The 15,089-nt window shown below is 34.5% G+C and overlaps 1 protein-coding gene across 1 annotated transcript in view; it reads right to left on the bottom strand.

The window, feature by feature from the left end:
• Positions 1-975: 975 nt before the first annotated feature.
• LOC101899726 (uncharacterized) overlaps positions 976-15,089 on the bottom strand; it is a 43,611-nt gene continuing 29,497 nt past the window's right edge. The window contains 2 exon segments of the mRNA XM_059130236.1: positions 976-1,209; positions 1,211-1,390. Of these exon segments, the coding sequence (XP_058986219.1) occupies positions 976-1,209; positions 1,211-1,390 (414 nt within the window).

Genomic DNA, 15,089 nt, shown 5'->3' with positions numbered 1-15,089 from the left:
ATCGGTCGAAAATATATATGGGAGCTATATCCAAATCTCAACCGATTTCAATATAATTTGGGAAATAAATTTTTTTAGATAAAATCTATCACACGTTTCAAATTTCATTGAAATTGGGGATACATAGCGTGTTTGGTGCATCAAATGCTTGAAATCGGCCGAAAATATATATGGGAGCTATATCCAAATCTGAACCGATTTCAATATAATTTGACAAATTTATTTTCGGATCAAATCCCGTCACATATTCCAAATTTCATTGGAATCGAACATTCATATTGTGTTTGAGGCATCAAATGAACGAAATCGGTCGAAAATATATATGGGAGCTATATCCAAATCTCAACCGATTACAATATAATTTGGCAAACTTATTTTTGTTCCAAATTCCGTTACACATTCCAAATTTTTTAGACTGTATCTTTAACCGATCAATAGATATGTGCATATAAAATCTAAATTTTTGGGAGGTACCTCCGATTCTGATGCTATATCTCCAGTTCCAAGTGGAAATTCAAAATGTATATAGCCTATGTTACTTTCAGGCGATGTTGCAGTATATATGGAAATTTTCAGAAAAATCTATTCAGCAGTTTTCGAGTCCATAAATTACAAACAAACAAACAAACAAACAAACAAACGTACAAACATTTTCCTCTTTTATAGATATAGATAGTACAAAATATTGTACGTATTATTTTAGAATATAATTTTTTTCAACATAAAATTTCAGAATTTCACCCAACGTTTTCACCCAATACAATATTTAGTAACATAGTACGCATATCCAAATAATCAACGTTTCTCCATCCTAGACATACTCTTCGAACAATTAAAGTAGGTATTTGCAAAACCAAAACAAAACCAACAATAGATGTCTCAATATCAAATCTTGGGATTCCATTCACTCAAAACTATTTTTTTATTGAGAAACAAATAATATTTAAGTACTCAAGAGGTAAAATTGTGCTTAATTTAAGCGACCAACAAACAGACACCACCGGTCATCTTGATTTTGTTTTCAGCCCTTTTGGTAAAGTATTTGGCCCTAACGATAACGGACAAGTTATGGAGGTGACCACGTCCCCACAATTTATAGTAACCGGATTTGACCAAATCAATGACAGAAGCTTTAGAAGTCTTCTCCTTTTCAAATTCAGCTACTTTGTCGACACCGACCATAGACCACAATTTGTCCAAGTTAAGGGGTTGGGCAGAATTTGTGTTGACGATGCAATTGGAAGTTTCTCCTACCAATCTTACCGAAATTACCTGGATGGGATTTGTCGAAGATGACGCGGTGATGGTGCATACCATCAGGCTTGCCAATACGACCGTGAGCAAGATATACATGACCACCCAATTTTCTGGTCTTCTTTCTCTTGATGTTCGAAATTTTGAATTTTTCCAAAAATTAGTAACATTTAGTACATTTATTCTAATTTTAATACTCATTTAAAAAACCGTTCCACATCACAATTCTAGACATCAACAGTTATCGCAATATAACATTTTTTGGTTTCAATTCAATACCTTCATCTAATACACAATTAGTACTTTTCATACAATTATAGTACACATTCTCAAAACCACCTCCATATCTCAATTCCAGATACCAACAGACACCTAAATACCAAATTTGAAGATTGCAGCCCTACCCCTTCAACCGATACCAAATTTAGTACCATTTTTATTCTTTTCGAACAAATTGTACAAAATGTACTATTTAGTACATTTTCAAAACCAACTCCTCAGCACAAACCTACAACCAACAGGGACTCCAAACAAACCTACCACCAACTTAAACCAAACTGTTTCAAATTTAGTACCATTTAGTACAGTTCGCACACTCAGTACACAACTCCAAAACCATCTTCATATATCAAACTTACTTACAACTTTGTTTCTCATACCAAATTTTAAGTTTTTAGTTATATCCGTTCTCCTAATACCACAGAAGTTTAGTTCTATTTTACAACATTTCGTAGACTTAAAGTTCTAGGTCATTCTGTTTGTCCGACACAATGTATTGAATTTTTAGTACTTTTTGTACCCTTTTAGTTGGAACTTCCAAAATCCAGCCTGACGCTCGTGAAAATTTTCAAGATTCTAGCGTTATTATCTTTTATTTATATGGATTTGGTCTAAAAAAATTAGTAACAACTCGATTTATTGTTGCTGGAGCCATAATACAGGGTGAGATAAAAAAGCAACAAAGTCAAATGCCATAATTTTTACTTTTTTTTTATTTTTTTAATGAAGCGAGGAATGTTATTTTGTAACATGCTGAGTGTGATGGTGCTGAGTCCTTTTGGAATGTCTAAAGTCTGCGGCCAAAATGTTTGCTTGCCCAAGGATTTAATACACCCTCCAGAATATTTTATTCTGATGCCACGGTCGATTAATAAGAAAATATAGCGACCAACGGCTGTTATGGCGGTCCACACCGTCATCATGGCCGGCGCTTGAGTTCTGGTGGCCAATCGAAGGTGCACATTTTCAGCTGACCCCTCTGCCAAGTAAACACGATAATTTTATTTGTTTACAAACTGCTGGTCAAAGAATGTTTTCTCATCGGAGAAAACTAAATTTGGTAGTTCAGCACTTTCGGCCAAGCGAAACAACTCTTTAGCTCTTTTGAGTCTATTTTCTTACTGTTGTGGTGTAAGTTCTTGCACTTTTTGGAAATTTAATGGCTTTACCCCGAGCTCATTTTTTAATATTTGCCGAATGGAACATTGCAATATGTTCAGCTCAGGAGCCATTTTTGGACTACTGTGACTCGGGTTCCGAGCAAGTCGCTTCTTTACTTTTCGAACCATTTCTGCTGATGTTGCTGTTTTTTTCCATCCACTTCCTTGACGTCGGGCTACGCTACCAGTATTACGATAACCAGAAGAAAAAGATTTGTTCGAAAAAGATTTATTCACATTTAAATGCTGAAGTGCTCTAACGATAGCCACTCGTGGTTTTCCAGCCAAATATAAATAAATCACACTCTCACGCTTGAATTCCATCACGAATAATTTTTTTTTCTGGAAAATTCTCACCAAAATGCTTTTGTACGCTTGTAAACAATATAATGAGCTGTCACTGGAATAATTTTAGCAGCTGTCGGACGAGTGGCTTAGAAATGACAACGGTCCTAAGTTTGTTGTAGTTTTTTCATATCAGCCTGTAGGGAGCGGTAGTGCTCCTTTCATGTTTTTTGTAACTTCGTCGGAATGTGACTTTCAGCATTAAAAATATTAGCGGTTGTACGGAAATTTTGGAATTTTTTAAACAGAAATTTAAGTTTCATTCCCCCTTCAAATATTTGTTGATGACCATCCAAAATCGTAGGCATGTTCTAGCCCCTGTTTTCATTCAAAATTTCTCGCGATCGGTCTATAATTATGACAGAAACATCAGGAAAAAAATTATGTTTAAATATATTTCACCTCAAAATTTTACCAGATTTCGAAAATGTGACCATATTAGTTGAACCTACACCGTATTTATAATCTAGGAAAATTTCGGGGACTCAAAATATTTATTTTTTTTTAATTTTGTGGAAGTTTTTTTTTGAAATGAGGCAAAATATTCATGCTTTCAGAATCAAGTCACTTCACAAAAAATTCCTGATGATACACACATTATAGCTTTCAGATAATATTGCCGAATGTTACGAATTTTCTGTTCATTCTGCAAATGGTCGAAGATATAACCCAATGAATAAAAATTTCTCTCATATTCATACAATATTCCTTAGTGACCTCTAAATATCTGGTCATCAACCTGGTCTGGTTCCAACCTCTAGAGTGATCACAAAGTAAGAAATGGGCTCAGGGCCAATACTCAGAATTTCTTTAGAAATCTTTATGTTTCAAAAAATTGGAGGAAAACGAACGTGCTCATATAGTTGTGTTGGGTATAACGATCCTTCACCGTAGTTTTTGTATTTTATTCCATTCATAATTCTTACTTTCCTTTCATTGCCTTTGCTGTTCGAGCTGCTGCTGCTGCTGCTGTTGCTGTCGTCCTGTCGTATTTTGTGCCGATGTAGTTTATCATTGTGCCACAACTCAATAGGCCAAAAGAACATTTGCCAACAAGATTATAAGCATGTAATAAAGTCAAAAGTTGAATGATGTACAAGGATAATGAAATAAAGGCAATGCAAGCAAAAGGCAAAAAAAAGGAGCAACAGCAAAAGTTTTGAGTTGCTGGCGCTACTGCTGATGTTTCTCTTACGTTAAACTATGGTGACAGCCATAAGGAAAGTAAAATAAAAGAAAGTGGAGTTTTCGCCGTCACTCAAAAAATGGACAGGGTAGTGGTGGTGAAAAATATCGACCAGTTGTTGGCAGACTTTCCGCGGTCTACACCTGTAGCGATGAGTGATGGTGGAAGGATATTGATGATCAAAGAAGAATGCAGAAATTGTCGTAATTTTTTTGAAATTGGTTACCGTTTGAAGAAATTGGTAAATTAACGGGGCAGTAAAAAATAATCCACTTAATTAGGATATGCCTGGGAGGAGTTTAAATGGAACTGAAACGAAATGAATTTTATTCTGCTAACACATCGATATTTAAACTTGTTGAATAAGACTTAGTAAATTCCTCATCATATTCATGCTAAAGAGTCCTAAATTACATTATGTAATACTTTAAGGCCTAAAAGTTCGCCGCCGGCTTTCATACCCTACAACACATATTGTATCGCATTTATTTTCCGATTGAGATGCAATTTTGCAAATAACATTTGTTTGGCTCAAGGACGAACCCCATTGAAATTGGTGAGAATCGGTTTAATTTTAAGTATATCTCCCATATGTAACTTCACCCGATTTCGGTTCGGCACTTCCGACAGAATGCAGTCTAGAAGCAAGTACATCAAATTTTTTTGAAAATCGGTTCAGATATAGCCTTAGCTCCCATATTTCATTCGATTTGGTGTTTAAGTCCATAAAATTCATGATATGCACTCGGAAGTATATGAACATAGAGGTCGAAAGTACCTTTGTTAAATTTTATCGACATCTGATCAGATTTCGATATAGATCCCATATATATTTAATTTGATTTCCGGTTCATTGTGCAAATAATGGCTAATATCAGCCCATGGAGTGAATTTCGGACGTACTTTTCCATTTAGTAGAATTTTTTCCCCTCCCTCCGTTTGTAACACATCGAAATAATAATTTTAGACCCAACAGCGTAAAATTCTAAGACCATTGAGCCCTGTCTGTCCGTCCGCCTGTCCGTCTGTTGTACTCACACCAGGGTCAAAACGAATAAAAATAAGAAGCTAAAATTTTGCACCGATCTGTCTTTTGTCAGCAGGCACGACATCGTATAACCCCCATATAACGTAACCTTCGATATTCAGCATTTGGTGATTTTAGCCACTTATTTCAATGGAATTGTGTGAAATTCTTCACAAGGAGTTCCTCTATATAGGTTTACGATACCGTATAGCCCCCCCTACAATGGTGCCACCGATATTGCGTAATTTGATGAATTTAGCCACATTTTCAATTGAATTGTCTGGAAATCCACACAAGGAGTTCCTTGTGAGTTATTTATCCCATGGAAGAGAATTATCTGTATAGAACCACGATATGGTATAGCCTCCATACCTCCCGACATTCGGTATTTTTATGATTTTAGTCACATTTTGCAATTTTTCAACAAGGCGCTTTTTGTGAATATACATATACATATACACGCACGATATCGTATAGCCCCCATATACTTTACCCACTGAAAGAGAATTGTCTATATAGGTCCACAATATTGGATATCCCCCATATAATGGTGCATCCCGACATTCAGTATTTTGATAATAATCGTCAAATTTTTCAATGGAAGTGTCTGAAATTCCACAGAGTTCCCGTTGAGTACTGTACCCCCAGGAAGAGAATTGTCTATATAGGTCCACGTTTTAGTACAGCACCGATATAACGGTACCCCCAGATATTCGGTAATTCTATGATTTAAGCGACTTTATTCACATTATTCAATTTCAACGGCTTTACACCGAGCTCATTTTTCAATATTTGCCTAATGGAATATTGCGATATGTTCAGCTCACGATCCATTTTTCGGCCACTGCTACGCGGGTTTCGATCAAGTCGCTTATTTACACTTTTCGGACCATTTCTGCTGATGGTGCTGTTTTCTTCCGTCCACTTCCTTGAAGTCGGGCTACGCTACCAGTATCACGGTAACGAGCGATGGTACGAGACAGAAAAGAGTTATTCACATTTAAATGCTGGAGCGCTCTAACGATAACCACTTGTGGTTCTCCAGCCAAATATAAAGAAATCACACTATCACGCTTGAATTCCATCACGAATAACTTTTTTTCAGGAAAATTTTCAACAAAGTGCTTTAAACAATATAATGAGCTGTCACTGGAATAATTTTAACAGTTGTCGGACTAGTGGGTTAGAAATGACTGAAGTCTGAAGTTGGTTGCAGTTTTGTCATCTCACCCTGATAAACCAATCGACAAAATATGAAATTAGCATTTGGCTAGGGCTTATGGCTGAGCAGGATATTCCGATTGTAGAACGATTTCGACAAATTTTGTCAATTCAGAATGTCCTCTTGCCATAGAAGAATAAAATCTAAAAAATCGCACAAAAGATGCCAATAATGTCCATCGTCACGAAAATTTTCATAAGGGTAGGCTTAGGCTTAGAAGGGCTAGGCCAATTGTTTTCAAAGATGTTGGCAATATATTTAGGGGTTGAAATGGACCAACAACTAAAAATGTTCCTGATTTTTTAGCCATTATAAATGTCACAAATAAAAACGAATGGACACGAAATTTGAAATAAGAGTTTAGTACAGCGAGTAGAATTAACCACTACTTTTGTGTGAAAAAATATCAACATGCCCATTCTACCGAAACACAGGCGAAATCCAAAATACACAAATTACAAAATTCTGACTTTTTTATGATTTCGTTGCCGAATATAGCCAAATATAGTAGACGAGCAAATCATATAGAGGAGTCTCAATATGGAGATAGAGATAGGTTTCTCGCTTTTGGAGATGATCACAAAATATGTTAGGGGTTTAAATGAATCGAAAACAGAAACATTTTCTTGATCACACAATAGAAAGTATTCTACATGGAATTTTGGGTGAGATTAAAGTTAAGGACAGGAAAGAAGTCTAGTGTTTTGGATGACCATCGGATTATATTTAGCTGCAAAATGGACCACAACAATTTACAGGTCGGCGGAGTGCGTAAATATTGGGCAAATGTCCCTGGTCAAAAACTAAGAGTAATATCTGGGCAGTGTTCTATGATATAATTTCAAAAGCGAAATCTTCCAAAATGGATGTGGACAGCGGGCTTCTAGCATATTGTAGTGTTGTAGGGTATGATATGGTCGGCCACGTACGAATATAGCCTTTGCTTACTTGTTTTTTTTTAATTTCCTTATTCCTTCCAAATGGTGGAGGGTATTCAAAAAAAATTCTATTAATTAATATCAATATAAAAAGTATTTATTCCTCACAATGAAAATAATTATGTATTTTATATCCAAAACAATCCAAAATCTCTTCTAGTGCTATTGTATATCATGAAAAGCTCTTGTCTTAATTAAAGATTTTGTTTTTCATTTACACCTACGAATTATTTATTATATTGAAAAGTACTATTGCAGATAAACTCTCTGGTGAATTTAATCCGGCAAAATAATTTTCCCAAATGGTTTTATTATGCCGTGATCCATAAATTTCAAGGATATCTATTTTTTTGTTTTGTTTTCATGCCTTGCAACCTTTCCACAGAACGCTCATCGTCAATTGTTTTGAAATTAAAATGATTGATTTTTGTTCTAGAAATAGATTTCAATTTAACTTTTTTTTATTAGAAGCAAACCAACCAACAAACGCTCCTTCCCTCCCATAGCCGCCCTGCTGCCATGGTAATGCTGAAAGCAAATTGTTATTGTTTTGAAATTGGAATTGCAAGCAAAGCGGAAATATTGAAGTTTTTGCTGCTATTAACCTATATATTTCATAGAAATTTCAATGGAAAATAATCAGGTCAATTTTCACCTTAGTAATGAATAAATATTTCATTTCATTTTCCTTCTCTTTTTGTTCTATTTTTGCTGCTACTGCTGCTACCAACCTTGGTGAAATCCGTACCCCAAAGGAAAACAAATAAATAAAATTTTACGCAAATATAAATCGATGTGAATAAATAAAACCATTCTATTGCTAAACACAGCAAAAAACACCGGAAGACAGAATACCAATATAGAAGGAAACAAACAGACGGAAAAAAGCTAAAAATCAATCATAATAATTTTTCCAATAATATGGCTTGTAACCATGAAAAAAGTTTTATCATTTCCTGCTGTTTGTCTGCCCTTGACTCGGATAAAATAAAATACCAAAAAAAAAAAAAAACGGCAACATAGCTGTGGAAATTCAATGAATAGCTAATAAACGAAGAATGAAAAATATTTCAGGTGGTACCTTCCCCACTCTCAGCCTTAAAGGTAGCAGTCCATACTGAGTCTATTGCATAATCTAGGAAAAAAAAAATTGCTGGAGGAGAGAAGAATAAACCAATTATTGTGAAGACAAAATGAAAATAAATATCTTCTATTTTCCTTGAATTTAAATACAGAAAATTCAAATCAAAATTTAAAAAATCCAAAAATTTAAATTTGAGGCGTAATTTTTGTTTGTATTTTAAAGAGTTTTTTCTTTGCCCAAGAATTAAATTTGAGTTATTAGCCAGGCCTTGCTTTCCAACTCCACATTTTCGCCATTGAAAATTTATTTCAACAATTTTGTTCATTAAGTTCACTGAGTTGGCCAGACAGTTTCAACCGCATCGGTCTGGACAATTGTCCATCTGTCTATTCAACGGTTTTGTATCGAGTGAAACCAAAAATTGTGATTTGTTGTTGCATTGTAAATTGGGCAGGGGAATGTAATTGAAACTCCTCTGTCACAATAAGGTATTTATATGAGGCAATTCACATAAATTGATAGAAATTTATTCTATTTTATACCCTACAACACTATGTGTTGGGGGTATTATAAGTTTGATTGGGCCAAAAATTATGTAACACCACGAAATATTGGTTTCCCACATAGGAAAGTATATATGGATCTTCCTATCACGCCGAGCTGAGTCGATCTAGCTATGTATGTCTGCCCGTCAGTATGTCCATGTTAATTTGTAATCACTCTACATGTCGCAATTATGGCCCGATCTTTACGAAATTTAGAACGGAGGTGGGCTAGGGTCAGAATAGAACCCTATTTCTTTTGGAGATGATCGCATAATATTTAGGGGTTGAAATGGACCAAAAACTGAAAATTTTAATGATTTTGCAGTTGCTCTACAGGTCGCAATTATAGACCAATCAAAGCGGAAGTTAGCATGGGGCTAGAGCTTCGGGCTGGGCAGAAGCTTTCCAATTTTGATGGTCATCGGGTAATATTTAGTGGGTAAAATATTCCACAACATTTGTGTTAAACAAAAGTCAAATTTTCCACTAAACCGCGAATATTTTTAATCCCGGCGAAATCACAAATAGACGAACATGTCAATTTTGACCGTTACGTAGATACCAATAGTAAATATATCGGTTATATATAACGAAATATATACAATGTGTATATACAAAGGAAGAGGATGTTAGTTAGAATGCTTGTATCTCAAGAATGGCTAGACCGATTTTGACAAATTTTGTCAATTCAGAATGCCCTCTTGACATAAAAGTATAAAATCTAAAAAAATCGCAGAAAAATATGCCAATAATGATGTTAATATAGATTTTGTAGTAATTTGTGACATATTTTTATTTTTTCATATTTTTTATCGCATGCGATTTTTTCAATTTGACTTATAATATTTTGTAATATTTTTTCACCTTAGAACACAGATTGGGGATATTATATAAGTATTGCAAATATCGCCCGATCCTCACGAAAATTTTCACAAGGGTAGGGTTGGGCTCAGAAGGGCTAGGCCTATTGATTTCAAAGATGTCCGCAATATATTAAGGGTTGAAATGGACCAACAACTAAAAATGTTCCCGATTTTGAAGCCGTTATAAAAGTCACAAATAGAAACCAAAGGACACGAAATCTCGCATAAAGTTTACGTTTAGGACAGCGGGTAGAATGGACCACTAATTTTGTGTGAAAAAATACCAGCATTACTGACAGGCGATATCCGAAATACACAAAAGGCGAACTTCTGGCTTTTTATGCTGATTTCGTTGACGAATATGGACAAATATGGTAGACAAGCAAATCATATAGATTAGTCTAAATTTGGAGATACAGAGGGGCTTCTTGCTTTTGGAGATGATTGCAATATATTTAGGGGTACAAATTAACCAAAACCTGAAATGTTTTTCAGATCACACAATTGAAGCCAATCGACACGCCTGTGAAGAGAGTTAAGGACAGGGAAGAATTCTAGCATTTTGGATGACCATTGGATTATATTTAGTTGTAAAATGGATTACAACAACTAACAGCCCGACGGAGTGCAGAAATGTTGGGCAAATGCCCCTAGTCGAAGCGAAATCTTCAAATATGGATTTGGACATAAGGGGGCTTCTAACATATTGTAGTGTTGTAGGGTATAACATAGTTGGCCCCGCACGACTATAGCCTTTGCTTACTTGTTTTTTGTTGCAAAATGGTCAGGCTTAATCCCTTTATAATTGTTTTATAAAAAATAAAAAATAGGTAAAAACTTTTTAAGTTAAAAGGTTTTATGTTAAACATACATTGCAATGTTTAAGATAAATGTACTAAAAACTTAAAAATAGATACAGCCGTGGGAATTATAAACATACGCATAGACTTGACTAAAATAAAACCGTGGGGCACGTCAATTCTCTACAATATGCATATGCACTTGAGGTGCCCCTCGGTTTTATTTTAGTCAAGTCTATGCATATTTTTATAATTCCCACGGCTGTATCTATTTTTTATTATTTTTGGTTTTTAGTACATTTATCTTAATAATTGCAATGTATGTTTTACATAAAATCCTTTAACTTAAAATTTTTTACCTATTTTTTTTTATTTTTAAGTTTTATTTCGCATTCTGTTTAATTCATATTTTATATTTTTGTAGCATTTTGTTCCCACGAGTAATGGACATTTAAACAGTTGACCATTTTAGCCACCCTAACGCCACACAATCCTTAACATGATACAAAATCTTGACTTGAGGGGTGGAATCAGGCTAAATTAATCAGATACCAGAATTACAGATGCAATTTCTAAATTTTAATCTTATTATTATACGCCATTTAGTGGCTGCGCCATCTTAAATATTGAACTTCTTGTCATGCCCTTTTATTTGATACCCATATTGGTGGAATTGATAAAAAATTGTCATCAGCCATTTGGTAGCGATCGCCATCGTGGATTTCAATTTTTATAGTATATTGTATTCTTCTTGTCATGCCCTTTTATTTGATACCCATATTGGTGGGATTGATAAAACCTGCGTAGCGGCCGCCATCTTGGATTTATAATGATAATGAATAAACATAATTGTATTGTCACCAAAATCCAAATTGTATACAAAATTTCAGATTAATCGGTTGTCAGGAAGATAGTGAAATTTGAATTACTAAATTTGACCCAAGAATAAATAATAAATAATTAATAAAACAAACGGGGTGTGTTTGGACACAAGGAGACTTCTACTATATTGTCGTGTTGTAGGGTATCACATGGTCGGCCCCGGATGACCATAGCCTTAGCTTACGTGTTGTATTTTGGATTAGACTCAACACAATGATAAAACTTGATTTGTATACTCTACACTACACTGTGCATTTGTTTAGCCTTAAAACTAACAAATTTATCAACAAATCGGTTATATAATAGCTATGGGTTCCATATATGTGTCCCATCCGATTTTGTATGTATGTGCACCACGCCTGCAAAATGGTCTCGAAAAGAAAAATATTTTGTCCTAGCTATAAGATATAGCGTAGAAATTCTTTTGCTTAATTAAATTAAAAATAAATATTATATAGTTTGGTTCGATTGAGAGGAGGATATGCAGCCATACATTAGTTCCTTTCTGCTTTTAATTATATCTGCTTTAAAACCGTTATATACATTCCAAAACGTTCATAAACTCCTTTTAAAAACATTTATTTGTTATGGTTAGCTCTACTAAATGTGCAAACTGCTGTAGGGTATAATAAAGTCTACCCGCCCGACTTTGGGCCTTTCAGTACTGGTCACAATACCAAGTTCACGCTTCGAAGAAGTCAAAACTTGCACCGACTTTGACGGTGTTTTTCCACGATATTTCGACTCTGGAATACAGCTAAAGTCATATTGCAGCTAATTAATTTGAAATATATGGCATAAACAATCGAAACAAGCAAAAAAGTTGTAAGTTCGGCCAGCCCGAACTTTGAATACCCTCCACAATTTGGAATCCGTTCCAAATTGCGGAGGGTATTCAATTTTCAAAAAAAAAAAAAAAACAAACAAACAAAAAAAAATCAGTTAAAACTTCTGTTAAAATCTTAAAAATACCGTAAAAATACGTTATATTAGACTCTATACCATGGCGTGGACCTACATAGGCAACTTTTGTTATAAGCAATTAAAATATTCCAATGCAAAGCTTGAAAAAAGGGTCATAAATAAACCGAATTTAGGAAGGTACAGTTTTATGGGCGCTATCCGAAGACGTGGACCTGCACAGACAATTTTCTGTCTTAGGCTGTAGTATCCATTATGAACTTCAAACACCAAATTTGAAACAATTCCGGTGAATAATGTCGCTAAAATCTACAAAGTACCGAATATCGGGATGTATCGTTATATGGGGGCTATATGAAGACGTGGACCTGCTCAAACAGTTTTCTGTTATAGACTGTAGTATCTGTTACGAACTTCAAATAACAAATTTGAAATTTTTCCGGTGAATAATGTCGCTTAAAATACCAAAATACCGAAAAAAATGAGGTACCATTATATGGGGGCTATATCAAAAAGTGGACCTACATTTACATTACATTACATTTACATTTCGTTCGGATGCTATAGCGACTTCCACAGACGACATAGAATTTTATGCTGATTTAGAATATATATACTTTGTGGGATCTAAAATGTATATTTCGAGGTGTCATAAATGGAATGACAGGCCTAATATACCCCACATACTATGGTGGAGGGTACAAAAACTTAAATTGTGAGATATTCTGTATTTTGTTTTTTCCACGTATTTGTAAGGATTGGAATTGGTATTTTTAGGTCATAATGGCTTTCAGCTCCAGTGATGAAACATTTTATGTATAGGTTCACGTTTTTTGCAAAGACCCCATATAACGGTACATGCAGATATTCGGTGTTTTGATTACTTCGCCGCATTTTTTCATGGATTTGTCCAAAAATTGGTATTTGTAGTTCGTCAGTAGTTGTCATTTCGTTATTAATTCCTCGAAATATACATTTTAGAACCCACATATTCTTGTTCTATGTCGTTTTATCCGTATATAACTGGACCTTCCGATATTCTTTGTTTTCATGATTTAACCCCTTATAAACCACAGTTTTTTTATATCTGGTACTTGGAATTCGTGATGGGTATTACTTACAATGACAGAAATCTGCCTGAACTGGTGGACATCTTCGAACGGACCTGCGTTTTTACCTCATTATTACCAAAAGTCCGTATCTTTGGAAAGAATGAAAATATTTTTAATTGGGTAATGTCAATAACATACCTTCAATTTATTATTAATAAAATGTATCATGTGCAGTAGAATTCGGCCAACGTTTAAGTTTTGATATTTTAAAGTTAGTTAATTTCAGAAAAAAATTGACTTAACTCTAAAACTATTGATCACATATTTATTTCTTTCAAGGTTTCGACCTGATTGTTTAGCAGCTTTTATTTTAATTTATGTACCATTGTATTTCCTAAATCTTTCCAAACTCAGTGATAACCAATACTGTGGATTTTGATTGGAAAATAAAATTTGGCATCACTGTGAAAATTCAAAAAATGTGCAACTATCTTAATTCATATTTGCGGGTAATACTCTGAATATTTCTATAGTTCTACCATATAATTTATACCTTAAAATAAGTGTTGTTACAAGTGAAGGTTTTACAGTGCTATAGAACGATCGCTCACCGATTCTCGTTGTAACACGTGGCGTATGAATATTTGTAATAATGTTTGTATAGTAGTCATACGCACCCATGTCCTGGCTAGTACTACTTTAGAGCATTTAATAACACAAATATACTATACCTCCTTTTGCTGTAAAATCTCTCATATTCGATGCTCCGCAATAATATTAACCCTTTTGTTCCAAAAATTACCTATCGTTTGTCTTATCAAACATGCTTGTATTGTAGATTTGCTATTTATTTTATTTTTACGTATACACCTATGTATGTGTGTTCGTGTGTCTGTGTCGATTTTCAAATATAATAAATACACATCAATGTTATGCATCATTGCTTTCATTGATTTGTTATTTGCCGATGTTGTGATTGTGTGATATAAAGAAGTGTGTGTGTGTTTATGTATATGGTGCACTTTTTTGGTTCATTTGATTTCGACATTTGTTCGGGGGGGTTGACTTGTCGGTGGGATGGTGATATTTGCAACATTTTAACATTGAGCGGTTTTTGTTGTTATTTTTTTCCCCCGCTGTTTGTATTTACCTTTGTATATCTTTGTTTGTTGATAATTTAGCAATTGTTTTTGTTGCACGTTTGGATTTTATGTGGCAAGTGAAATTCGTTTTTAGATTGCAACGAGGGAGGGGAGGAAGGGAAACAGGACATATATCTATCTTCTACAGATAGGAAACCCTTACATAGATAGCAAGCTCATTAAGGGAAGTCTATAAACAGAATACCCTTTACGGGTCTTCTATAGACCAAAGACCATTTAAGGGTCTTCTATAGATAGTAGAACGTTTTAAAGGTCTTCTGTAGATAGTAGACCCTTTAAAGGTCTTCTATGGACAGACGACCCTTTAAGGGTCCTCTATAGACAGAATAACTTTTAAGGGTCTTCTATAGACAGAAGACCCTTTACGG

The sequence above is a fragment of the Musca domestica genome, unplaced genomic scaffold (genome assembly GCF_030504385.1).
Source record: "Musca domestica strain aabys unplaced genomic scaffold, Musca_domestica.polishedcontigs.V.1.1 7, whole genome shotgun sequence".
NCBI classification, from domain to species: Eukaryota; Metazoa; Arthropoda; class Insecta; order Diptera; family Muscidae; genus Musca; species Musca domestica.
This window is presented reverse-complemented; position numbering and strand designations above follow the sequence as displayed.